The sequence below is a fragment of the Aspergillus tanneri genome, assembly GCF_003426965.1.
Source record: "Aspergillus tanneri strain NIH1004 chromosome Unknown AapTan_3_pilon_pilon_pilon, whole genome shotgun sequence".
NCBI classification, from domain to species: Eukaryota; Fungi; Ascomycota; class Eurotiomycetes; order Eurotiales; family Aspergillaceae; genus Aspergillus; species Aspergillus tanneri.
The window spans coordinates 1,258,866-1,284,126 of record NW_022984630.1 but is presented as its reverse complement, the minus strand read 5'-3'; the positions used below and the strand labels follow the sequence as shown (position 1 = coordinate 1,284,126).

The 25,261-nt window shown below is 46.7% G+C and overlaps 9 protein-coding genes across 9 annotated transcripts; 2 read left to right on the top strand and 7 right to left on the bottom strand.

Moving 5' to 3' along the window:
- Window positions 1-1,543: 1,543 nt before the first annotated feature.
- Window positions 1,544-2,910, bottom strand: ATNIH1004_004223 (uncharacterized protein; the record flags this gene model as incomplete). The annotated part of the gene is made up of 3 exons (XM_033568893.1): window positions 1,544-2,047; window positions 2,312-2,586; window positions 2,634-2,910. 3 exons carry the CDS (start codon window positions 2,908-2,910, stop codon window positions 1,544-1,546), a joined length of 1,056 nt encoding a protein of 351 aa, XP_033427699.1.
- Window positions 2,911-8,673: 5,763 nt separating this feature from the next.
- Window positions 8,674-9,171, bottom strand: ATNIH1004_004222 (uncharacterized protein; the record flags this gene model as incomplete). The annotated part of the gene is made up of 1 exon (XM_033568892.1): window positions 8,674-9,171. One exon carries the CDS (start codon window positions 9,169-9,171, stop codon window positions 8,674-8,676), a length of 498 nt encoding a protein of 165 aa, XP_033427698.1.
- A 116-nt stretch (window positions 9,172-9,287) lies between these two features.
- Window positions 9,288-10,355, bottom strand: ATNIH1004_004221 (uncharacterized protein; the record flags this gene model as incomplete). The annotated part of the gene is made up of 1 exon (XM_033568891.1): window positions 9,288-10,355. One exon carries the CDS (start codon window positions 10,353-10,355, stop codon window positions 9,288-9,290), a length of 1,068 nt encoding a protein of 355 aa, XP_033427697.1.
- A 569-nt stretch (window positions 10,356-10,924) lies between these two features.
- ATNIH1004_004220 (ubiquitin-conjugating enzyme E2) lies at window positions 10,925-12,156 on the bottom strand (the record flags this gene model as incomplete). The annotated part of the gene is made up of 3 exons (XM_033568890.1): window positions 10,925-12,005; window positions 12,065-12,076; window positions 12,143-12,156. 3 exons carry the CDS (start codon window positions 12,154-12,156, stop codon window positions 10,925-10,927), a joined length of 1,107 nt encoding a protein of 368 aa, XP_033427696.1.
- Window positions 12,157-15,000: 2,844 nt separating this feature from the next.
- Window positions 15,001-18,967, top strand: ATNIH1004_004219 (GTPase-activating protein LRG1; the record flags this gene model as incomplete). Its single annotated transcript, XM_033568889.1, has 6 exons — window positions 15,001-15,411; window positions 15,517-16,219; window positions 16,292-16,945; window positions 17,009-18,100; window positions 18,161-18,447; window positions 18,509-18,967. The coding sequence occupies 6 exons, from the start codon at window positions 15,001-15,003 to the stop codon at window positions 18,965-18,967; spliced, it is 3,606 nt and encodes a 1,201-aa protein (XP_033427695.1).
- Window positions 18,968-20,275: 1,308 nt separating this feature from the next.
- On the bottom strand, window positions 20,276-21,538 carry ATNIH1004_004218 (uncharacterized protein; the record flags this gene model as incomplete). The annotated part of the gene is made up of 3 exons (XM_033568888.1): window positions 20,276-20,990; window positions 21,054-21,345; window positions 21,400-21,538. The coding sequence occupies 3 exons, from the start codon at window positions 21,536-21,538 to the stop codon at window positions 20,276-20,278; spliced, it is 1,146 nt and encodes a 381-aa protein (XP_033427694.1).
- A 348-nt stretch (window positions 21,539-21,886) lies between these two features.
- On the top strand, window positions 21,887-22,931 carry ATNIH1004_004217 (proteasome regulatory particle base subunit RPN10; the record flags this gene model as incomplete). Its single annotated transcript, XM_033568887.1, has 4 exons — window positions 21,887-21,912; window positions 21,972-22,010; window positions 22,069-22,288; window positions 22,374-22,931. 4 exons carry the CDS (start codon window positions 21,887-21,889, stop codon window positions 22,929-22,931), a joined length of 843 nt encoding a protein of 280 aa, XP_033427693.1.
- A 369-nt stretch (window positions 22,932-23,300) lies between these two features.
- Window positions 23,301-23,997, bottom strand: ATNIH1004_004216 (trafficking protein particle complex subunit 4; the record flags this gene model as incomplete). Its single annotated transcript, XM_033568886.1, has 3 exons — window positions 23,301-23,700; window positions 23,806-23,928; window positions 23,981-23,997. 3 exons carry the CDS (start codon window positions 23,995-23,997, stop codon window positions 23,301-23,303), a joined length of 540 nt encoding a protein of 179 aa, XP_033427692.1.
- Window positions 23,998-24,383: 386 nt separating this feature from the next.
- ATNIH1004_004215 (putative O-methyltransferase) lies at window positions 24,384-25,205 on the bottom strand (the record flags this gene model as incomplete). Its single annotated transcript, XM_033568885.1, has 3 exons — window positions 24,384-24,422; window positions 24,479-25,135; window positions 25,191-25,205. The coding sequence occupies 3 exons, from the start codon at window positions 25,203-25,205 to the stop codon at window positions 24,384-24,386; spliced, it is 711 nt and encodes a 236-aa protein (XP_033427691.1).
- Between the last annotated feature and the right edge of the window lie 56 nt (window positions 25,206-25,261).

The following is a 25,261-nucleotide window of genomic DNA, read 5'->3' as shown; positions in this document are numbered from 1 at the left end:
GACTCAGCCCATCCTTGGACGGTCGTCCATGGACAGATACAGCCCTGAGACTATCGGTTAGGGACCTGGAATGTCCATAGACAGCATAGGATGTTGGTCATATGCCTATGGCTCCTGGATGACCAAGGACTAACGTTCAAGGACTTCTTATTATGTGCGTTTTCAACAGATTTACGTTCTTGCTACTTGAATACACTTTTTTTTCCCTCTCCCCTGCTCGTTGTCAGTATTCGGAGCCTCGCTAGGTGCCACCATCTCCTTGTTGACGGATAGCTCTCCCATGTACCTTGAAGGCAGTTGCCCAGCCCTTTTCCGCCCCCTCGAGAGGATATAAAAGAAAAAAGACAAATTTCGGGGAGATACCTTCCTGGCAAATGGTCGAAAGAACAAACACTACCTAATTTCGCTGAAGGCCATTTTCCGCTCGTTCATCGCTCTTCATCCTCTTTTGCCATCCTAGCCAAACAGAGAAAGTCGTTGGAATGCTCCAGGGTGATTAAGGAGCGCAATATCTCGTGCAACTCCTGGACTTGCAGGCTGAATCCATTAATAGGCCTTATCTTTATTAGAGATCCATTCAAGAGCTGTACTTCGATTGCAAGGAGCTTTTGAAAGGAGTTGTCCAGGGGCTTATTCCTAGTATCAATCACATGGTAGAGAAGAACAAGTTGACTCCAAAAAGGATGCAGTGAGAACAGTTGCGTACTTAATAATGTGTGTTTATTTCGAAGGAGAAAGAATTCTCAGAGGGTGGGCAGAAAAATTGGTCAAGAAACTAAATTTGCTGCTTAGGGACGAATCACACTGGTAGAAAGGATGAGAATAAAAAATTAGCTTATAGCAGTAAAAATCACTATTTTAAACAAGATGACAGCAAATGGGCTGCCAAAAACGGCCGCAGTTGCTGCTGTTTTTGGCGTGATTTGCCAGCCTTTTCTTGCATCCACGCACCACCACCTCAGTAACTTATCTATGCTCACAATTTTCGCATTTTGTCTACTGTGCTACAGTTTCAGAAGAGAGCCGAAAATGGCTCTCTCTCGAGGTTTCTAGAAGAAATAGCAGTCATCCACCCAGGCGGCCCAATGCTCCTTCTCCCAGTACTGCAATTCACTTCTGCATACCATGATGCTACTTAAAAGTCAATTACGTGGTCATCTCTTCAGATTTAGAGAGCTCCAAGGCACACTTATCTTGGGCAAATAGGAGAAAACTTGGGTACTAAAAATTGTATAATTGACTTCATAATTATGATATTATTTGAATTAAAAATTGCATTGAGGGACATGCAATCCTTAAGTACATTTTAATACTCCGTACATATACAAGCCATTAGCCATAATTTAGTTCGCCTGTATTATGATCTCAAATTCTGTAAAGACCCCACACATTTCAATTTGTTTATCAGGCACACGAGAACTAGATGCCTTAAACAGCTTCCTAACTATATTTCAATAAAAAAGCAATTTTCTGCGGATTAAATAGCTTTAAATTTCGCCTCTTGTAAGAAAGCGAGTGGTAACTAAGTCACTTACCAGATATGTTAGTGTACAGTAGCAGATAAGTACTGACTGTCCTCACCCAAACCGAAACTGCGCTCATGCAAGTCATAAACTGCCATATCATCGTCGCTGTCATCGTCATCGCTGGGATCCTTAGGCTCAGCACCAGCACACATTGCGGCAATTCTGTTAAGATGCCACTGCATTTTAAGCAATGGAAGACTAGGAAGAGGATAAACAGTTGGATTGTCTGTTTTCAGAACAATATAATCACCGGAGTTGATGGGCTTGTTAGTGCGATGGTGGAAAAACTTAAAGCCATCCTGGCCTTCAGGCTTGTCTGCTGGCAAACAAGGTTTCTCGAGTAGAGAGACAAAGTCTAGTGGCTGCTTCCGCCGCTCTAGCCAGAAAAATTGTAGGCACATAGACAAACCATCAGTTGATACACTGACAGGTTTCAGAGCAAACAAGGCTTTGTCAAATGCACTATGCACATCCTCCCTCATGGTTAAGATATTTGTAATGGACTCAGTTCCTGTTTCCTCCTGTAAGGCGTTGAGCCATTCATTAACCTCTTCCTCGGGCCAGAATAATGCGAGGAGAGACCATAACTGGGACCTAGGTGTGATATGATTTGCCATAGAGAAAGGAAGAATATGTGCACCCACTAGCATACGGGGTGATAGGGTTGCTGTTAAAATACAGTGGTGATCTCGTTCTCGGGCCTGTCTCACACACACACACAAAAAAAAAAAAAAGAAATTAGCTATCAGAGATATGCGAAATGCATATAAAATGAGATGACAAACTTTTTCCGCTAGTTTTCGATTTCGTTTGGATTGAGAACCTGGTGTTCCGGGCGTGCGAGGCGTGCGAGGCGTGCTGGGGGCAACAGCGGGTGTACCAGTGGGTGTGACAGTGGGGGAAACAGCGGCAATAGGGGCGGCAGGGCATCGGCGCTCTGAGGGCGATGAACTTTGGAAAGGACTGCCGCCTTGATTCCGCTTGCATCCCTTTTGCTCGCTGCCAGTCAATGGAGTTGTGTTGTAGGAGGACGGTAATGATGTTGTAGATTTAGAAAGCCCTGTTTTGCTATTAGTACAACCTGCCTTGAAGCATGTGACTACTTACACTTTGACACAACATTTTCCCATAGAAACGGGGAAAAGAAAGACCTGATAGTCATATACTTTGGGCTAGAAGGATCGCCGCGCTTCAATTCATTGATAATATCCTGAAGTTTGTCGATATGGCAAACCCAAAGAAATGCCCATGTTGTGCTTGGGGCATCTGAATACCGCGTACTCAGCTCAGCAAGCTCATTCAACAGCTTCTTGCGGTTCTCATCCCCAAACTCCGCATCTGGCCCGCCTTCGATAATCCCACTTAACACGAAGGTATCTGACATGGAATAAAAGGGTGTGATGTAGCATGTAAAAAGCCGTCTGAGGGGGATGGAAGAGGTATGAGAAGTGCGATGTGAGGTGCTGGTGATGAGGGGGAAACAGCAAGGTAGCGAGGAGGGAAGGACATACCGCCCTGGGCAATACGATATAGCTGTTGACGGTGGGCGGGGTCACCTGTCGTCGACGCATCAGAATACTAAGTATTTTGCAAACGGCAAGCTGGTGGTCGAGAACCGCAAGAGCTGACCGCCTTCCATCCCGATCAATTCTGTCATGCCCAGTCCCATACCTTCCTTCCTAACAACTACTCTTTTCATTGAATTGTAACTACATATCTTCATTTCGATCGACTTTCGCTATAATGCAGTCTTGTGATTCTTTTTGTGATTCTCATGATGTTGCAACCAAGCCTGAGCCTTTGAAGCTTGCTTCAGCGTTGCCTTTACATCCATTTGAGAAGCTTACAGAAGGTATTGAACAACAACCATTCAGCACTCTCCGAGGCTTACAGAAGAGACTCTATGATCGTCGAACTGCACTCGAAAATGATAAGACCCGCGAACAATTTCTTGTTTTTTCAGATGTTCCAGTCTATGAAGTTTTAAAATTAAGTGATGATAGCTGTCGAGTAAGCAAATTTGCTCGTCTTACCTATAATATAGCGACACAGACTCTTATTGTTAAAATTATGCCTGGTCGGGAACATGATGCTGCATCACGATCTTTTTTTTCCTTTATTTATGATGAGATTATTGCAATGCAATTACAAAACGAAATCGACGCTCTCGGGTGTGCTACTATACAGATTGAGAACTGGAAAAAAGAAGCAGATGAATGCTGGGCACTATCTACCAAGGATGCACCATTAACAACTATCCTTGAGATTGGATTATCAGAATCATCTCGAAGACTTGCGCTTGATGCTAGGGGATGGTTAGAAACAAGCGGCACATCAGTACAGGTGGCCTTTACTTTAAATATCTGCCGAAGTAGGCCACAAATTATTATCAAACAGTACGAACTATTTCCTCGACGGTGCTCTATTAGAACTCGAGCGTCACCTAGCTTATCTTCTTGTGTTGAGACAATCAGTATATCTCAACAAAACAATACAACTGATGTCTCTGGAGATCTGAGGATACCGTTCAGGAAATTCACCGGCCGCAATATAAACCCAAATAATCAACTGGAGAGAGATCTGCTTATCCCTGGCCAAAAGCTTCGGGGTCTCGCAGAGAAAGTGTGGAGGTTGCAGGGTTTTATTTAGTGCGCAAAAAATAATCGAGCCAAGGCCTAATGTGTATGGTAGTCAATTGGCTGCTTTCAGCTGTTGGTTTGCCGTCATATTGTTTAATGGAGTATTCTATTGCTGAAGATCTTAAGGTAATTTATATAATAATGTATGCCAATACACACATTCTGTGCCAAAGAATTCACAAGTTGATAGTCAATTGCTAGCATAAACATAATAACAAACCCAAGTTAGGTTGACCAGGCCTAAAATCTATTTTGCATCAAGAAGTACATTATTTACATGGCGTGTATACAGAATAATTCTAAAAAACCACATTTCTGCCTTTGCGTGAAGTATATAAACTGTTAATAAATAGCCTAACAAATACTTCTTCGGCAAAGGGGCTTTTATCTGCTAGGAAAAGAATTTAACTGCGGAATATATTAAATTGCTAGATTCACTAGCCTCACTCGTGCGGCCTATATCTAGATTGGTGTCGGTGCGACATACCCCATCATCCGCGCACCGTTCAACTGGAGGAGAACCTGGGTATTTATAACCCACTGGCTAGTCTAGGCAGCGAACAAAACCTTGGGACACAACTTTTCAAGACTCTGAGAGAACAGAACACAGTGGATTCGACTTTACCATCATCCTGCACAAGCGATCCAACTGACCGCAGTGTTGGATGGTGCTGTGATCTATCCACAGCCTCTAAGCGCCTTAAATTACATCCCTATCGGAGAATGGGACAATTCAATTAACTATCCCAGAGAGGCCATCCTACCAGCTGAAGGGATCGTCCAAGTATTGTCCGTACACGGCAATTGCTGAAGGCGAGGTGTAAATTTGTCGTGCTAGTCAGAAGTGTATAAAAGCACAGCGATAGTTGATTCTGTGCTCCACTTCAGCAAATAAATGTTCTTTGTAGTATTGTTCTTCCCACAATTGTGTATCACAGGGCGCAGCAGACCGAAAAGTGGACGATTGCTCTCCAATCGGTTGTCTGTCGGCAGGAAGACTTGGTTCCAGACCTCGCAGAGCTACATTCCACGGGAATGTGATTGAGGACGGTGGCAAAATCAATCCAATATATCACTGATAAGGCATTTATACTATTAGACTTGTTTCTCCCACATGCAATTTCATTATTATCTGGGCGACCCAACTGCATGCGCAGCACACGGGATCAATATGATTAGGGTGAAAATATAACTTAGGCCGGGCGAGTATGCAAATAGATTAGGAGTGGGGGTAGGCGTAACCTGTAGTCAGCTTGGAACTTGCCATGCGGCGTATCGGGGCTCTAGCCCGGAAAGAGCAAAACTAACCGCAACAGGGAATTCGCAGGTCCTCAGATTACAAAGTACATATGTATCTATAATTCGCCTATCTATATGGACTTGATTTTCTGGAGACACTGAGAATTTCCCCTTTCGGAAACCGCCTCTTTACTGAGTGTACTTAGGGGCTTACTCAGTGAGTATTTCACGTCACAGATCACTACTCCCACCTCTCCCACAGGTTACAGGTGGGGTGGCATCGTTCTAGGGGTGAGACGCGCGCTACTCAATCACATGACCTATTTTACGGCTTCCGGCAAATACACTACAGAGTTTAAATTACACGGCAGCTAACCTATACAAAGCCTTAACTATTACATTTTATTATTTATTGCGTAATTTTTCCGTCTGTTTTATAAGCTCTATCTTATTTTCCTTATTTTGAGGCTCCTTTATCTTTTTGTTTTAATCGAAGCTCAATTCTCGTGGACTTCCAGGACTTCTCGTCGTTGCTCAATATTTAATATATTTTGCGAGGAGATCCGCCAAAGACTTTGTGAGGATGGTGTTTCATCCCGATTTCCATACCCTAAGTCCTCTTTTGTGGCCCTCTGCCAGTTTATCCGCGGCATTCTTAGCCTTCCGCTTCCACCTTTGTCTTTCTTTCTCCGCCTCTTCTATTTCACGAGCCTAGATGAGGTTATTTGTATCTTTAACAGATAAAGGACCTCATGATCGAACCTGGCGACGGGTTTTTCTAGCCTGGAGATGATCCTGGTTTGCAAGAATACGGGTAATATCTGCTTCATGCAGGACGCCAAGTTCTGTATTGGTGAGACTACCCTGCCAAATACGCTCAAAGCGAGCAACAATTTTATTAGTATTTATCCTGACTAAATTGCTATATTCCTTAACTGTATTAGCTTGTGCTTGAAGTAGAGCAAGATCTTTTGTACCTTAATAATACTCCGACGTATCTTGGTAACTGTTGTTGGTGGAGAGTTGGTTGTAGAGCTTGAAGGTGGTGGCGTTTCTGGTTGAGCTCCTAGTTGAGCCTCTTCTTGAGTGTTTTCTTGAGCTTCCTGGCCCCAGATTGGTAGATCTGTTGTCTTATTGCCATTATAGAACAGTTTCTAAATGCATGCCGTATGGTAGAACTCTTAAAAAGTCTGCATCCGAATAGCATGGATACTACGGAGGAAATCTGACTTTTCTTTCACAGAGCCACCCTATTGTATAGTAGCATTGTTAGCCCTCTGATAATAATGCTTATACGCCTGAAATGGGTGTCCATCTAGAGGCTGAAGTAGATGTGTAAGATTTGGTGGGAAATACTAAGGAATAATATAATACTGGTGGCAAAATTAAACAAAATCCTCTGTAAGATGGGACTGGTGGTTGTCCATTAGGATCAGGCGGTCGGATCCACGTTAGACATGATGCTTTGTCTGTTCATGGAAGAATTAAAGCCATTAATAAGCATTAATATTATTTGTCCAGCCATTTGCAGTTGGAGCAACATAATAATTGTCTGGAAGACGAGACTAATTTTTATACTAATTTGTGTAAAGGGCTAGAGCCCGTTTGACCTCTCGGGCCAATGTCCCTATTATCCCTGTTGTCCCTATTGTCCCTATTGTCCCCATTGTCCCTATTGTCCCTATTGTCCCTATTGTCCCTATTGTCCCTACTGTCCCTATTGTCCCTACTGTCCCTACTGTCCCTTTTGGCCCTGTTGACCCCTTTGGTCCATTGGCCCTCGACCCATGTCACGTGACTTCCCACCTTGTTTGTTTACCGCTCACTTTCCTCTTCCTTTCTTCCCTTCTTCAACGATTCCTTCTTGTACATAACCTATCTTGTAGGTTCTATGGGCTCAGCCCTTGACAATTTGTTGAAAACCTCGGGGGAAGAAGCTATGTTGTGAGGTGCTAGGATAGCGGTGACTGGATAGTATATTGAAACATCGTGCGATCTAGTATCGCTTGGTTAGTTCTTCCTCTATCTACGAGGGAGGGCGTAGACAAACGCTTTCTTATGTCTACGTGTCCCTTAGCCCCTTGCGTGTGATATATCAGATCGCTACGGGACTAGAATACACGAAGGTGCCTTGGGCATCCTGATTTCCAACATAATTCTCCATATAATACTGGCCCTTGAAGAGAAAAAAATGGTGGCATTATCCAACCGTCTGCAGCAATACACTTAATTGCTGTAAGTAATTCTCCTAATCCTCCAGTTCCAACATATGCTGTAGTATTCTTGTGTTTTGTAACACTTTTCTGGGATTTCCCAAGCCCAAGCTGGAAGCTAGATTTATTAAAATTGTAGATGTTTCCAAGCCTAATATTATAGCATTCAAACTGCAACGCCAGTTGATCAAACCGGGTTGAAATAGTAGAAATATTCTCTGCTGCTATTCTTTTCTTCTCCTTTGGCTTTTGCTTGACAAATTTGTAGGATTCTGGAAGGCGTTTAATAAAGTTGTAGACCCAGTTTTTACCAACAAGTCTATTTGCACAGCTTTTAATTATCGCAGGTGTTGGTGCAGCACATGCATTATCTAGGACTTTATTGGCGGCAGGGCGTGTCGAGCGAGATTTATAACCATGAACACGTCGAAGAAGCCGGCTATAAGGAACATTAGATTCCCGTTCTAATGCTTTAATTTTAGGCTTGCCACGCTTATAATACGTGCACAGGGCATCAGAGATTCGATTTTCAACCTCAGAATAGTGTTTAGGCATGGTGGTAGTGAGTAAATTGATGAAGAAATTAGTGTAGTGGTAAAAAAATTCCATTGAGCCTATAATACCGTTGAGCTTGGGATCACCCATAAGCGAAATCGGTGTGACGGGTGCCCTGCATAGTGCCCCGATAGGGGATCGCGCCGCGCGGACGGTCGCGGAGACGCAAATTTATATCAAGTAGTAAAATCGATTTGGACACCATGTCCCGTTGCTAATACTGGGGATTTTCTTATATTAAGTGTTGCTTATATCCATGTTTTACTGTATACTGTAGATACTCCATTTCCATTTCTCCCCGCATCTCAGCCATAATTTACTTCGATTCTTCTACACACGTAGCTATGAGGATTTGCTGACCCAGAAGTTTGCTAAGCCTGCTAAGCTCAGAATTCACATTGCTATATCCCTTACTAATATCTTTAGATGATTCAGCCAGTGTATAATCCACAAATTAGAGTCGCAGACGTAGCCGATATAACACGCCTTGGTAGTTTACAATTATGCTGTATCCCCTGTTCCTGTCCCTGTCCCTGTCCCCCCAAGTGCCTGGTCCTCCGGAAGCTCTTCGTCCTCTATCCAATCTATAGATCCCGGACAGTACCCTTCGCATATAACCTCCAGTTTGTGCAGGAGATCAGGCCGCTGCCACACGTAGCGTTCGATGATATCAGAGCTCATAGAATACTCAAAGTATGTACCTTCTGCTTGGCCGCTATCTGATATAAAGAATGGAGTAAGGGGCGAGTATATTGCATTGCTAGTAGGCTCCAAGTCTTTGTGCAACCACTCCGAAGTCTCCCCACTCCAATAATACGTCTGCTTGGTAACATCAAAGCCCTGTTCGGCCGCACGAGTCTCCAGATCACGAAGGTAGAATGGGTTGGGGCTTTGTTTCGCGGCCAGCCAGCAAATATGGTAGTGCGGTGTGACCTGGAGATTACGGTATAGCCTCTCATAATCGCAAAAGACACATGTAATGGCAATCTGATGTTTCATTTTGGGGCACTGCTCAGCTAAATTTTGAAGAGTATATATTGTGGGCTTAAGAGGCCACCAAATCATGTACGGCAGATAGTCTGAGTCGTTGTTTAAGCCTGATATATCATTAACCATCACGCGACGGGCAGTATAGCGTGGTTAATCATCCAGATTGTATCAGAGGTACCCGCACGAGTCCTGATGCGATCCGGATTTACTTTAAGCTGGTCAGCCCACCAGCGCGCAAACATGGTGTTGTGAAAAATCCCACGGACCACGCAGTGTAATTCCTCTATTGTCATATAGCCTGGGCGCATTAGCCGGGAATATCGGTCGAAATTACCCTCGTAGGCCGCCATCTGGATTAACAGATCCTTCTTAAAGGTTGGGAGGTCGGGAGGCAGCGGGGTAAAAAGCAATTTAGCTTCCTCGTATGTATACTGATAACGCCAATGTGGTAGTTCCACTTTCTCCTCGCCTATACCACGGTCCTCCTCAATATCTGGATAGAGAGGAAGCGCATGGCTTGGGTAAGATCGCGCCTCCAACATCCAGTGGACAGCCGTGTCGCCATTTAAAAACGCCGGGGTCTTTGTATGTGGGCACACAGAGCGGTGCAGGTCATCCATCACTGCATACCGGGTTGGAGACGCCATAATAATATTAAAGATCTGTCGGGCCCCGTCTGCACTACTTTCCCGAGACTCTTCCGCGATGGACACGTCGGGAAGAAGGTCCAGCTCCTGATAAAGGCTAATATAGCCAGCAGCGGCACATGCTCTGCCCACCTGGTAGCGTAGATTTGGATACCGACGAGCCACTTCGCGGTAAGTCTCTTCCTGTGCAAAGTCTGGATACCAGATGCAGTAGGGTACATGGTTGGGATCCTCTAGTTGGTGGGGTTCAGGAATTTGGTTACTCATAATTAGGCGGGCATTGCGTGCGCGCGCAAGCTCGGGGTAGACATTAGAGTAGATAGTGCAAGCCTCCTCGACAGCATTGCTCGTAGCAAACTCATAATAACAGCGGATGCCGCGGATAACGGCGCACCGAGACGTTACACAGGCTAAACTGTCGGGCAGCGAGGCTCCCCTCACAGCCGCCTCCCACTGCTCTTGTTGTCGTGATCCACTGTTACTTTGGCTGGAGGATCCGCTGGAAGAGTCGCTAGAAGAGTCGCTTCCCAGATCGATTAATGGCATGGTGTCTGTTGGGGGAAGAGGGAGAAAAGAGGGAAGAAAATTCTGGTGGTGAGGGGATGCAAGGATACAAAGTGGTAGGTAGTAAGGTAGGTAGTATCCAGCCGGAATAATTGCTAGACTTGTTAGGCCCAGCCCAGGAAACCCGGCCCAACCCGCCAAGAAATGGGCTGTCTAGAAAATCAAGCACATATGTACTACAGGACCTCTCACTACAAGACATGCACCAGAGAAAGATTTTTTGTATCATAAAAGATGTGATCTGTAGACATCTCTTTCCTAATTGACCCTTGTATTGCAACTTCGATGCTCCTTAACGCCTAGAACTCCGGCCACGTACGTTGTTTTAGGAGATAAGTATGACCCAAGGAAAGGCAACAATAGAAGCATGGCAGTATAGCGAAAGAGAAAGAAAATCAAAAAAAGAAACAGGAGGACTGATATAGAAGCTGCATTTTTTTATATTATTTTATTTTTGCAAGATCATCATGTCGACAGCTCATACATCGCTCATGAATATGATTCTCTGTACCTTGGTGAGTAAAATCATCCGCACCTACGCTGTGATACACTTACTCAATGCTCTTCTCAACTGACCGTCGTAGGGCTCGGTGATACTGCTTTCGATTTTCTGGACTTCCCCAAAACAACTGGGTGGCTTCAGGGTTCACTGTAGTCCGGGGGTCATAGGGTGGAGATTCTTCTTCCATTGCCGCAACGATCGCTTCAATGTGGAAGCGCATCTCATCAGCCCGTTGAGGAATATAGCAAAGAACACCCAATGGAGACACACGGATATGAAAGAGTGGCGATTCTATGAAAACACGAGGTTCCTCGTCTGGGAATCGTGAGCTTAGATAGATTTTGAACTTGAAGATCCCACCGTCCAAATATGTCATAGGGCGACCAAAATAAGTGAACTCCCATAAGAAGGGATTCCCACCCACAAGGCTCAAACTGATCGTGAAGTTTTTCTGGCGCCTGAAATCCTCGGCACATTGTTCGTATTGCCGCTGCAGGCTGGCTGCGATTCCCAATTCCTGCTTTTTGGAGTATAGTCCTTCCGCCAGCCAACTGTGCGTCTCGTCGATGATCTTGTCTCTGACCTGAACCAACCGTTGTCTTAGGTCTGGATAGTTAAAATGGCCCGCCATCTCATTACCAAGGCCTTCGAATGGCATCGTCTCGAATGCGCGTTTACCCGATGTTTCCTTTTCGGCTGCATTAATGGTGCGTATGTAAGACTCAAAGTACCATAGAAACCGTCGTTTACGGAGATCGCAAAATTTAGTCGAAGTGTCATCGCCCAGATTAAGCTCTTCATTGTCAACTGCATTAGATGAACATGTCTTCGCGCCTGTTCGGATACCCAGTGCTGACTCTAGGGGCTCGATGACTGCAAGTCGGAGACATTCATGGCGAATCTTGATGACATAGAGTCCCGTTAGTCCGTCCAGTGCAAAACAGTTGGATAGTTGAACTACCTTTGCAGCATAGGATTTCATATTAGACTCGTCTTCTTTCGTCTTTCTCTGGTCGTATCCAGGTTCATTCTCGTAAGGGTTATTGGACATCAGGCTCTGAATCGACAGCAAAACGGACTCTAAGCCCTGGGCAGATGACCATTGCTCTCCTTTTTCTCCTTGCCAGGTGCTACGGGAAGATCGCTTGTTAGCTTCATTCCCCCACTGTGTAAAATGGTACTGGTATACCCGAGAATTGACCTGGAAAATGTCAATCCATGAACGGTCTCCAGTCAGGTTCTGCTAGTGTTCAACTCACAGGCAAACCTTGCCACAGGCATAGATGTTGGGATTGAATCGACAGCGTCCTCTATTGGTCGTAAGTGCTCGGACTTTGGGAGGGTTTGCGGGATAGTCTGGAGGAGCAAAAAATCAGAGATCAGTGTACTGAACATGATAGACGGCGATAGTCTTCCTAGGCGACACATATTACCCTGGCCGAATTTGACTTCAAACTATGATCGAGCAGCCACAGTCAATATAGAACCAAGCACCCGATATAGAGCAGAGTCTGCAAAATGAGAAAACGAACCTCAAAAAAACCGAATTGATATGGCGTTTCTGGAGGGCCCAAGATCAGGGCACTGACTTTTCGGATATCAGAATCCTCGTATCTCACAGCAAGAGCTTTTCAATCCAACAGCAGTCAGCTCGTGTCAGGTAGAACTCTCCTTCGTTAGAAGATGGTGGGAATGTACTTACAAAGGTCGGTTTCTTTCTGTATTTGTTTGATCTCCTAATACCCCGCCCGGAGAGAATGCCCTTCGTCAGTTGAAGACCGTACGGCTAGATAGAAGAGCATAAGGAGGAAGGGAGAGTAAAAGAAAGAAAGAAAAAAAAAATATTACTCTGGTGATTCGCAGTAGTGCTTGGTCAGACATACTGGTGCGGGGAGAATGACCGACGATGGAAAGGCTGGAAAATGATGGCGGGTGGCTTCGGTAATTCAGCAGTGACGTATGTGTATAGAAATAGATGATCAAGTAAAGCCTCCCTCTGAGACAGAATATGAGTCCCCAAAGAGTAGAAGGAAGGTGAATGGCTAGGTTCAGCTTGAAGAGCGGGCCATGTCTGCCTGATTTTGGTTGGCTTGACCGAGGAGAATTACCTAGAGGTGACCGAATAAGGGAGGCTACCAATGCTGACAGCGGAAATCCATATATATGGAAGAATGGAAGTAGATTGAAGATTCATAGTAGATCTATATGGTGAGCAGATATCTATGAATTTTCCTGTATCTTCACTGTCTACGTAGATGGTCTAGCTCTCCACAATTCATCCATTGATGTAGTCCCTGAAACAAACTGACATTTCCCAATGGCGTCAGTATGGCCCCAGGGGTTCATGGTTACCTCCGATGAGAAAGATGATCAATCTACTACTTGAAGTTGACCCACGCTACTCCGCAGTAGATCATGCGGCGACATATTTGTCACGCAACAGAAATTTCTTCTCCTAAGCTGCCCAGAGATTAGCGACATCATCCGTCGGTAGGCATTATGGTGTAAGTAGCGACTCAGATGCAGGCCGACGGAAAAGATAGTTTCAGGGTTAGTAATACTGCGCGTGTAATGACACTATACGGAAAATCAGAGAATAGAATACCCAAGTCCAGTATCACCATCGCGAACCCCTGTTTCATCGCCTACGTGGGATGGAGTCGGTGTCCACTTCTTCCTCGACTACTCGTTGCGGCCTAGTCGGTTTAGTTCCCTCCCAAAATTTTTTTATTTTTATTTTTAATTTTTTTTTTTGGATTTTTCGTTCTAATTGCTCTAATTCATCCTCTCCAGGAGGGGCCTGCAGCGGTACGCTGTAGTTCTTCATCGTTGGCTGTCGATTATTCCCTGGTAGACTGTTCTTGAATTTATTATTTTTATCTGGCCCTGTGTAGCACAGTCAATTGGCTCTTTCCGTGCCCCGCCAAAACTTCACTCTTCGATCTTTCAACCCTGTATGGAAATTTCCAGGAGTTGAGGAAATACCAGCGGTTTTAGATACATACATACATACATGCCTTTCCACCTCCTTTGCGCCCATGTTTTCTGCCAGAACAAACACGAGGTATCCGGCTGGTACTTACTTGTCTTAGAAAAGTGCCAGAAGGAAACTAGCAAGGCACTTCTTTCTTACTAAATAGTGATTTTTATTGTGTATAAAATAAATCTGAGATGTAAATATTGGTTCTACACAAATCGCAGTGGGAGCTATCCCAGTAGAATCTGTCTGTGACTGGTCAGAATGATCTTCAGCAAGGCTACCACACTGGACCCTAGGGCACTAATACAATATGCGGGCGGTGTTCCGGGCGGTAAGAAGTTCACACGTGACCATCCCTAGTGGGCAGCCAACGTGAAGCATAGGGGGGCACAGCGAGCCAGCACTCTCCCAAGCACGCGCCTCCTAAACCTCTCCTTCTCGTTCCATATCTGTTGCTGCTATCTGGACTGGTTTTGGCCCCTATTCTTTTGATTTTAAACTGCCGTCTGGTGCCTGAGGGTCAGGCCCATCTACTAGGAATATTTGGAAGGACCAGGAATGATTGTGGTCTCGGGCAGTCTACTCCGCCGCTTGTTGGTCTCGCTTTAAGCTCCAGCCTTTCAATTCCGCTTCCCTCGACTCGGGCGGTTGAGCTCCTTGTCGTTGATCCTTTCAAGTGCATCTCGCTACTGCTTCGGGTGGTTTCTAAACTTTACATCCCATATATCGGTCACGTCCTCCCATCTCTAAATCCTCGAGGTCACTATAAGTTCCCCGCAAGTTTCATCCACATGGCGTGAGGTGAGTTGGTACGGAATAGTGCCCTAGTTCTCCTAAACTGCCCCGCGCAAAGTAGACGAAAGGAGGTTCGGGCCTGACTTTTTTTTCTTCTTTTTCTCTGTTGCCTTTATAAGGATACAGTAGTTACTCGATATCTGATTACTATCGCTCGGTATTATAAAGTCCCCGACAATCCTTTTGTTTATCCCCGTCTGCTTTACCACGTCTTGGCGGCTGTCACCGCGACTCGAGAACGGCTTGAAAGTCAACGAATCTCGACCATAAGCTGAAGAGCATTACCCCCCCGGGATTGTCATTTGAGACGAATTGATTCGAAACCAAAACGGCATAGTTCCCTTCTGGACATGCCTCCCGGCGACGTTCCTTTACCGGACAGCCTTGTGCCGGGCAACGGGGCTGTACGTCCCACATTGAATACTAGTGGCTATGGGGGAGGCTATCAAACACAGACTCCTACATCGCCAGCAGATAACAATGTTCCATTTGACTCACCGCGTACGATTTCTGGAGGTAGGAACGGGTCAGCGAATAGCCCCGTCGATGGGCCTCAGAACCCCGATGGCCGTACGGGTCGAAGATATGAATCAACTAACTCAGGCTCACGGGATCCGTCGACGCCGCGCGATCGAGCTGGCTATTGGGAGATGTCTACACCACATGACAGGTCTCGCCCAAATGGTCGACCCCACACGAAATCGCCAGGTAGTTCGTCAAGGATTTGCAAAAAATGTGGTGAACCGCTTACAGGCCAATTTGTAAGAGCATTAGGTGCGACGTTTCATCTTGAATGTTTTAAATGCGAGGTAATTCCCGATCGTCAAGGGTGAATTATGCTGTGCTGTGACTAACTTATAGCATAGGACTGCGGTCAAATCGTGGCATCTAAGTTCTTTCCGGTTGATGCAGAGGATGGGAGTGGCCAATACCCGCTGTGCGAAACAGACTATTTCCGACGACTCGATCTGTTATGTCACGAATGCGGTGGCGCCCTCCGTGGCTCATATATTACGGCTTTGGAGCGCAAGTACCACATTGAGCATTTCACCTGCTCTGTTTGCCCCACAGTGTTCGGTGCGCAGGACTCCTATTATGAGCACGAAGGCAAGGTTTACTGTCACTTCCATTACTCGACACAATTTGCCCAACGGTGCCATGGTTGTCACACAGCGATTTTGAAACAGTTCGTAGAGATTTTCCGCAATGGTCAAAATCAACATTGGCATCCCGAATGTTATATGATCCACAAATTTTGGAACGTCCGTCTAGCACCAACTGGCCAACCGTTGGAACCCCTCGATGTCGATCTGGATGCTACCGATGAGGAGCGCAACAGGGTACGAATGGAAGAGGACGTAATGGAGGAGAAGGTATATAAGATATGGAGCATCTTGTCGAGTTTTGAAGAATCGTCAGCGGCCTGCATCTCGGACATGCTTCTTCATGTGAGCAACGGTACCTACGTTGACGGCGTTCTCGTTGCCAAAAGATTTATTGGTCATGTTGAGGTGCTTTTTTCCGCTATTGATCAACTTGCCGCATTTATCAAGGTACAAGGCATGAAAGGTGAGTGGCATAATCTCTTATTACTGAGCTAGAATCGACTGGGGGATGTTGATCTAACAATTTCTTACCCAGACATCGCTTATGGCCGCGAAGCAAAGCTCTTGTGTAAAAAGATTGTTGCTTTCTTTGCGCTTCTGTCGAAAACCCAGGAGACTGGCGTTCGCAAGCTAGGAGTCACTCAGGAGCTCCTGTCGTTGGTGACTGGCCTTGCTCACTACCTCAAACTCCTCATTCGTATCGGGTTACAAGGGGCTCTGAAACTGGAGAGAGAGCAGGGCCACCCTGAAGGCTTGCACAATTTCCTAGATCATCTTGGAGATTTAGAGACGCTTAGGCCCCTCGAAGAAGAGGAGACTCCTGCAGATCTGATGGTTGGTGTGGAAGTTCTTGCAGACCAACTCTCCGATTGTTGCGCTGCATGCAAGGAACCGATTGATGATGAATGTGTCAAGTTGGGCGACAACCGGTGGCATGTTAAGCAACCACACTTGACATGTTCAGCATGCCAGAAGGATTTGACCGTGACTCTCCAGGATGCCTTGTGGAGCCCTAAAGATAAGCGACCCTTCTGTAATAGCTGCGTTGCTCAAATGGGACTTGCACATCAGACTCAAGGCGGATTTGTTCGTGTGACCAAGCTTCAGCAGTTCGTCTTTTTGCTGCGAGTTGCTCTTGCAAGACTTCTCACTGTCTTGCAAGCTGGAGGCACTTTGCCGTCAACGTCAGGTGTGTTATCCTCATAGCCTAACCGTTTTGGAACCATTCATTAACAACTCATATGCATTGTAGATGGCACTTCCCTGTCGCAAGATGATAACTCACGAACTCCAGCTGGGGGCATGGTTCGTAGAGCAACCACGAGGTCAAAATCATACACGCATGGAAATAAAGAAGGCTCCGAGGAATCATCCCTTGAGCAAACCATGGGTGAGATGAGGCGCCTGCGTTCCATTCGAAATGAACGGACCTTGTCAACAACCTACAAGAAGGCTCGAGCGTCGCGGATCATCGACGGACCTGAAGGGCGGAGCGTGAGGCCTGGTTCTTCTGGTGGCGAGGGCACTGATCCTCGTGGTCAGGGTTTCCAGATTGTAGAGGAAAAAGACGCCAATGGCGAAACGGTCACTGAGTTAACTTTCGGCAACCAGGATGCTCTGACCTTGGATGATATCCCAAGGATCGTTGCGGCTGAGCAAGCCAAAGAACAGCGACCAAATGCATACAAGCATGCTCGCACTAAACTTGTTGGTACTACAGAGCCGCTTCCTAGATATAATCAAGGCCACCAACGTGGGCTTTCTGACGGTGGGCTGGAACCTCATCTGATCGAACAGGGCGGAAGAACCAAGAAGTACTTTTCCGAACTTTCTGCCTTGGAGTATTTCATCGTTCGCCATGTCGCCGTCTTATCCATGGAACCCTTACTGGATGGCTATTTCACATTGGACGAACTTCTTTCGTTGATAGAATCTCGCAAACCGACCATCTGGAACATTTTTGGCCGCGCCTTTGCTAAAGACAGTAAGAAAGTTGGAAAGAAAAAGGGCATGTTTGGTGTCAGCCTCGACTATCTCGTCGAAAAAGAGGGCACGGAGTCTAGCCACGGTGTCGGGCCCGGTGCTCTTCGTATTCCTACTTTAGTGGATGATGCAGTGTCCGCAATGCGGCAGATGGACATGTCTGTTGAAGGTGTCTTCCGCAAGAATGGCAATATTCGGCGGCTTAGAGACATCTCGGAGATGATCGACAATAAGTACGAGCAAGTGGACTTGACAAAGGAGAACCCAGTTCAAATTGCAGCTCTTTTGAAGAAGTTCCTTCGTGAGATGCCAGACCCCCTTTTGACTTTCAAACTCCACCGTCTATTCGTCGTATCGCAAAGTATGTGTTTGGCCCTTGTCATCTGTTGGCCAATTTTTTGCTAATTGATATTTGTCATAGAGCTCCAAGATCCGGAGAAACAGAAGCGGGTGCTTCATCTGACATGTTGCTTGCTTCCCAAGGCCCATAGGGATACGATGGAGGTCCTATTTGCTTTCCTTAACTGGACATCCTCATTCTCGCATGTTGATGAAGAATCGGGTAGCAAAATGGACATACATAACCTTGCAACTGTTATGACCCCCAATATTCTGTATCCCAACACGAAGAATAGCGCTGTGGATGAGAGCTTTTTGGCGATTGAAGCCATTAATGCGCTTATTACGTACAACGATACGATGTGCGAGGTAGGTTCCCTTGTCCTGTGACGTGCAAATGCCTTTCAGACTGATTTGACCTGTACTCTAGATCCCAGAGGATCTACAATCGGTCCTTACCGACACCAATTTTTTCAGAGATAATTCCGAGGTCACAACGAAAGAGATCCTGAAAAGATACGGGGACATTGCAAGAGGAAGCTTTTCACAGAAATCCAGGAACGGCGGCGAAACAGTCACGATTACCAATTCCAACCGAGGGGCGAACATGCCTACCTCTGCACGCATCGAGACAGATCCAGCTCAAGATGCAGCATGGCAGCAGGCACAGAGCTCCGTACGCCACGTTCAAGTTTCCGGACAGCACTCTCATCCAACCGGTGCCACCACCTATACTGGGATGGAATTAGGCTCTACTCCGCCGGGTGACCACCATGAACGCAGTCCCAGCAATGGTAGTCAACAAATTCCGGTGCAGCCAGAGGGACAACCTCAGCAGCTACCTTACAGAGCTCGACCGGGCGCAGGACCCATGGGAGTTACCAGCTGATCTTTATCCCACTGTACTTTGAGCGATATCAAATACCCCCTTTTTTTTTGCCCCTTCGTCTTCCACAACATTTTTGAATCTTTTGTTCTTCTTCAAGCTCCAACAATATTAGCGGCGTACTATTGGGCTATTCAGCGTTCCTTCAGTCCTCTAAGGCTGGATGGAGTTCTTTCGAAACGCAATGAATTTCGAGCATTGACACATCGGCTGATCTGCTTTAATCCGACAAATGGACACGTTTCGTTCCTACTTGCCTACCACTTAAAAAGTGTAATACATTTGAGAGCGATGTTCGGTATGATTCATTCTTGCTTTTCTTTATATGATGACAATCGGTTGGTTATCCGTGGAGCTGAGTCTATGGCTTCCACATTTCACATCTTCCAAATTTGAGCTTCATCTTTACTCTTCATCTTTTATCGTATCACCGGAAATCCAGGCGTGAATGTCTCGGATCACTCACTGCACTACGCTCTCTTTCTCTCTCCCTTTCTTTTCTCCCCCCCTCTTCTTAGATCATTTTATTCATTCCTCCTCGGAGCCGAGCTTGCCCTTCTAACTTCCCATTGATTGTGAGGTGAAATGCTGAGTATGGTTCAGCTTTCGTTTCTCCTTTACTTCTTCCAGCCTGTCGGTGACTACAGAGATACCTGTGCTGAACATTCTTCTTTTCTTATCCCTTTTTCTTTTCTATCCATACAGCTTACTTTAGCTGCTATTCCCAACTATTTTTTATTTGGTTCTCTTGCATCCTCCCATAATTTCATGAGACGTTGATTCCCGAAATGGATGTGTAATCTTAAACTCTAGCGAACAGCCTTGGGGCTGATTAAATGAAGGGAATTATTATGTCCTGGAGCGGCGTGGCGCTGGCGCCTGTACTTGTAGATCTTTAGCTAGCTGTTACGATAGGATGTCAATCAATTTATTATTGATTAATTATACATAGGACGGGGTGGCTTTAGTCATGGTGGAATTGATACTTCAATAGTGTTGAAAGATCACTGAATTAATTAAACAAGGCCAATAAAGTTTGAAACCAGAACTGAATAAACACAGATGCACATGCAAGACCCATTTGATTTATTTTCAGCCAATACTAAACACCGATATTCAAACCCACTCAAAAAGCACGAAAGCGAAGAATAAATCAACACATTCAGTTCAACCTACCCGAATTCTGCAGAGACGTGTAACTCCATATGCCGTCCAATGCGCCAATGTCTCAACTCCCAAAGTCTAGTCATACAACCCATACTGAGAGCCCAAAATCATGTTCGACAACACACCAGCTGGCATTTCAAGAGCTTATGCTCGTCTTCGTAACACTCGACGTCCCGTTGCTGGAGCATCACCTCCTGCGGGAGCGGTCGCCTTCCTGGTTTCCGAAGCAGAGCTCATTTTCGACGCAGCTGACGGGATCTGATTGCGTGCGGCAGTTTTCTTCGCTGGGGCACTAGCTGTGGATGTGGCGGTTGCTTTCCTGGTGCCAGTACCTGTTCGTGTTTGTTTGGCAACGGTGGTCCCAGACGATGTGGAAGATGAGGCACTACCTCGGCGTTCCAGTTGACGCGTAGCAGGTCGTGGCAAGGGTGATCGGATTGCCCGAGCTCCCGTAGCCACGCGACTTGCTGGCCGTTTGGCTTGCGAAGGTGGTCTGCCAGCAGTAGCTGAGGGTGTGGCTTTGACTGAACGCACATGGGCACCGTCTGTCGGCCCGGCAAGACTAGCAGAAGTCGACTTGAGAGGACTAGAGGGCTTTAACGGCGACATAGGACGTGAGAGATAGGAAGATGCTTGGGCTTTTTCGGGAGATGCACGCAATGGCGACTGGTGATATGTTCTAGAGTTTGAGGACTTGGGCGATAGGATCCTGTAGTCGGCACCTCTAACTTCTTGAGAAACTACACGCGAGGTACCCGCGCCAGCGCCCGTTTTTCCACGTCGTTTGGGGTTTTTCAACACGTCGAGCGATTCCCCTACTGCCGGGGCATTCTCCTTGTCGGAATAGTGACCTTCGTGGCTGGAATCCGACGTCAGCATGGCCTGAGTCCCGGGGTAGTAATATGCCGTTTAGGTGTCACACCTCTGTTTCTTGACCCTATGTGTCTGCGGGCTAGCCACAGCAGCTCTTTGCTTCGCAGGGCTTACAGATATACCTGCAAATCCTCGCGATCCCTTGGAGGGGCTAATCAGCTTTCTGGGCGAGCTATTGTCGTGCGCTACCCGGGGCGCGGTACTATGCTTCTCTAGCAATTCGCCCATATTCGCCTTTCGTAGGGCTATTGGGATGCGATTGACGCGTCGTTCAATTCGAGCCCGGAGGTCATTTGCCTGGAGAGAATACTGGGCGCGAAGTTTGCGAGCTCGTTCGGTGACTACCGCCGTCAGTTAGTGCTAGGTGTAAGGATTTAGCAACATAAATATCTTACTCTCAAGCTGTAAATTATCGATCAAAGCCTGCTTCTGATTGCGCGTGATCCGGAGTTTCTTTCTGGGGGGGCTTGTGGGAGTCCGAGCCTCATTGTTGTCATACGTGTCTTCGTCGGAAGACTTGCGTTTGGTTGCCATGGGTGCCATTAGAAAATTAAAGTGGACCAGCGCAATACAGCGGAGTGAAGAGAGATCAGTCGACTGAAGTAGGGTGATTAAGGCAGTGATGGGGGGTTGAGGAGAAGAGAGAGCGTGTGGAAGAGAAAGGAAAGGAAGGGGTAAACAAGCGCTGACTTAATCCGCCGAGAGTGACATCTCGACCTTACCTTTCGGCTGCCGCTCAGCTCCCTCCTCCATCCATCCATCCATCCATCCACTCTGCCTCATATCTGTCTAATCCACTCAAGCTCTCTGGGCCCTCTCCCCTATATCAGACTATTGAGCTATCCATCACCTTTCATTCTCCGGCAGATCACCCCCGCCAAGATGTCGCTCGAAGCAACCATGATCATGTCCGTCTGCTCCACTGTCATTCCCAAGCTCCATGTACCTTGACTGATGGGATCAATAGTGTGGATAATAGCGAAAGTAGTCGCAACGGAGATTATACGTGAGTCTATTGTGCTATCCGCATATATGCTTTCGTCTGCTAACAACCAGCTACCCAGCTCGACACGATGGCAAGCACAGATCGACGCCGTCAGCGTCATCCACACCGCTAAGATGCGCGTACACCCTCAATCAGCCGTCGGTCTTATGAGCATGGGTGGAAAAGGTCCAGAGGTTCTTTCGACATTTACAACTGAATTTGGTGGTATCCTGTCTGGTCTGCACCGCACGAAGATCCATGGCACAGCCCACCTTAGCTCCAGTATACAAGTTGCCGGGGTATGTCTATTAGTTGCCTTGATGAGGGGGAATAAAAATAAAATCGTCAGATGGAATGGTCGCTAACAGGATACGAATGCTGCAGCTGGCCTTGAAACACCGCTCCGAGAAGTCCCAACGTCAACGTATTATTGTATTCTCGTGCTCTCCTATTGAAGAAGACGAGAAATCTCTGGTGAAGTTGGCTAAGAAAATGAAGAAGAATAACGTATCAATTGACGTGATTGCTTTCGGGGATCTTGAATCGGACCAAACCAAGAAGCTGGAGGCCTTCGTGGAGAACGTCAAGGGTGGCGATGGGTCCCACCTGGCGATCATCCCACCGGGTCCCAATTTGCTGAGTGAGGAACTTCAGGTGACGCCCATTTTGGGTGGTGATAATGCTGCAGACGGGGTTGCAGGGGACGGAGGTGACACCACTGGCTTTGGATTCGAAGATGCGGCCGAGAACGATCCTGAGCTTGCATTTGCCTTGCGTTTGTCCCTGGAAGAGGAGAAGAACCGACAGGAGAAAGAAAAGAAGGAGCGCGAGGAGCAAGAAGGTAAAGCGAACCTGGACAACATTCCCGAGGAAGGACAATCGGGCGAATCAAGCAGCGGCAAAGACAAGAAAGAGGATGGTGACAAGATGGACACCGCGTAAGGAGGGAAACAGAATAATCTGATGACTTTTGATGCATGTCCGGCGTTTTTCTTTTTTTTTTTTTTTGTATTTTTTCGTATGTATTTCTCCTTTGTAATTCTAGAAAGCGTTTTCCAACCTGACGCTTTTGAAAATATGATTTGGTCTATGTCATTCTGATCGTATGCTATTTCTTAATGATTACATAGGCGAAGAAAGGAGAATCAATTGTAATTACATGATAGAAAGACGAAAGAAAAAGGATGGGGAAACGTGTCATCAAATACTATCAATCATGAATCAATCCTGCCTCGAAGAATTGCCATCCAGAGTCCAGCCTGGACAGCCAGCAGCCGCAGCAGCAGTAGGAACAACAGTATTCAAACCCCATTACGCCCTCCCTCTTAACCACCCACTCAGATGTCGATCAAACGCCTCACACCGCACTGGCATCTCCAACTGATAGAACGGATTCTTCATGACATAGTCAGCATACAGCTCGTAGATCTTATTCATAACCGTGTCTATGTTCCCCATAAGCGGATCCGTAAACAGAAGGAACTTGGTCCCTGTTAGCGTCTGGAAACACGTCAACCGGAACTTGTCTGTCTCGAGAGACTCGAGGCCCGTGACAGGAAATCCAGGGTTGGGGTATGAGTGCGCCGACGCGGCAGGGGTAATGGTAGGCGTGGATGTACCGGAGGGAGAAGTGACGGAAGATGAGGACGCAAGGGCGTTGGGTGCGGAGACGGGGATTTTAGGTGTGATGGAGCGGGTGATGGCGTGGACACTGGGAAATTATAAATCGAGTCAGCTTTCTGTCCAACGTTTTATGAGATAAGACACTCAAAAGCTATTAGATGTAGGTGGAGGAGACAGTCAGAGAGAGATCTACCCGTGAAATGTGCCCGCTAGGACGAGGTAATCGTTTGTGGAAAGTTTGCGTAGACCAGGCTGGAATTCACGTTGGTAGATCAGCCCGCCGGCTTTGTTGATGATGATGAGAGAGAAGACGGTCCTGGGGGTTTTGGGTCAGCTATATAATTCCTTTGCGGTTTTGCAGTGTATACGGCTGGCCAACATACATGGTGGATGATGGACTGGACAATTCGTGTCCTGTGGTGGAGAGAGGAGGCTAATGTTATTGCTCGGGTAACATCACTTGCTGTGGACTTGGAGGAATTGAGATGGCTTGGTCTGAGGCTTGAGATGGTTTACATGATGGTTTGGATTATCATCTCCATTCCTATTCTTCATTTGATCGCAAGTCTTTGCTGGTGTTTGTACTGCCCCGAGTCTAACTAGCTCACCGCCTATCTCTTCGGATCGGATCTGACTTATTTTATTCTTTCTTTCCATGATATCTCACGATGGACAGGTGAAATGTTCAGCCTATTATCAATTCTACCCAGAACTACAATCCAAATCATATACATGCTTCAGGATCGGAATCCCGCCCATCCAGTATCCCCATTACTCAATATCAACGACAGTACTAACCATCACAATAGACTAGAGACAAGCACTTAGCATCAACATTCAATAGACCTGCAAGAATGGCTACTCACCGGAAATGGCTTCGGAACCTCTGCCTCAAAAGACTCTGTCTCGTACTGAACAGCACCCTTCTGCTGTCCTCCACTCTGCACGTATTTGATATATTCCGGTGCCCCCGGATAATCAGTATTATCGGCGATGGCCAACGACCCTTTCCGTAGCAATCGCAGTTCCTCACAGATCTTCAAATCCGGCACATAAAACTCCTCCCAGTGGTCGAAAAAGACCACATCGACGCCACCGGGAGTGAGTTTGCCCTCAGTGTAGAGCCTCCTGAGCGAGTCCGAAGACGAACCCTCGACCACATGCACGATTTCTTCCAGGCCCGCAAGCTGAATAAAGTCCCGGGCGATCTGGGCGATGGTAGCGCTCAATTCGAACGTGTAGACATGGCTGTCTTCACCGTGGAGATCGCGCAACATAGCGCCCCAGCCAATGGCGGAGCTGCCTACGTAGGTGCCAAACTCAAGCAGGGTCTTGGGTGCGGCTTGCATACGCTCCAGAAGCTGTTTGGAAAGGCGCATTTTGCCCTCACGGTAGGTCATCATCCGGTTGATTGTGGCGAACTCGTCTATCGCTTCGGTAATAGCCCAGGGTTTGTCTGCGAACTTCTCTCGCGGTTGAGAGAAGATGTGCTTGTGGAGTGCCTGGGCTAGGGCTTCGAACGCCTGGAGGGGTGTGTGTAAGTTTGGGGCCGGATGGTGGAGGGAAGGGAGACTTCACTTCTTTGCCAGACATTGTGAAGGAATGGTCTCTAGAACTTTGAAGTGATAGGTTCTTCTGTTTGGATAGCT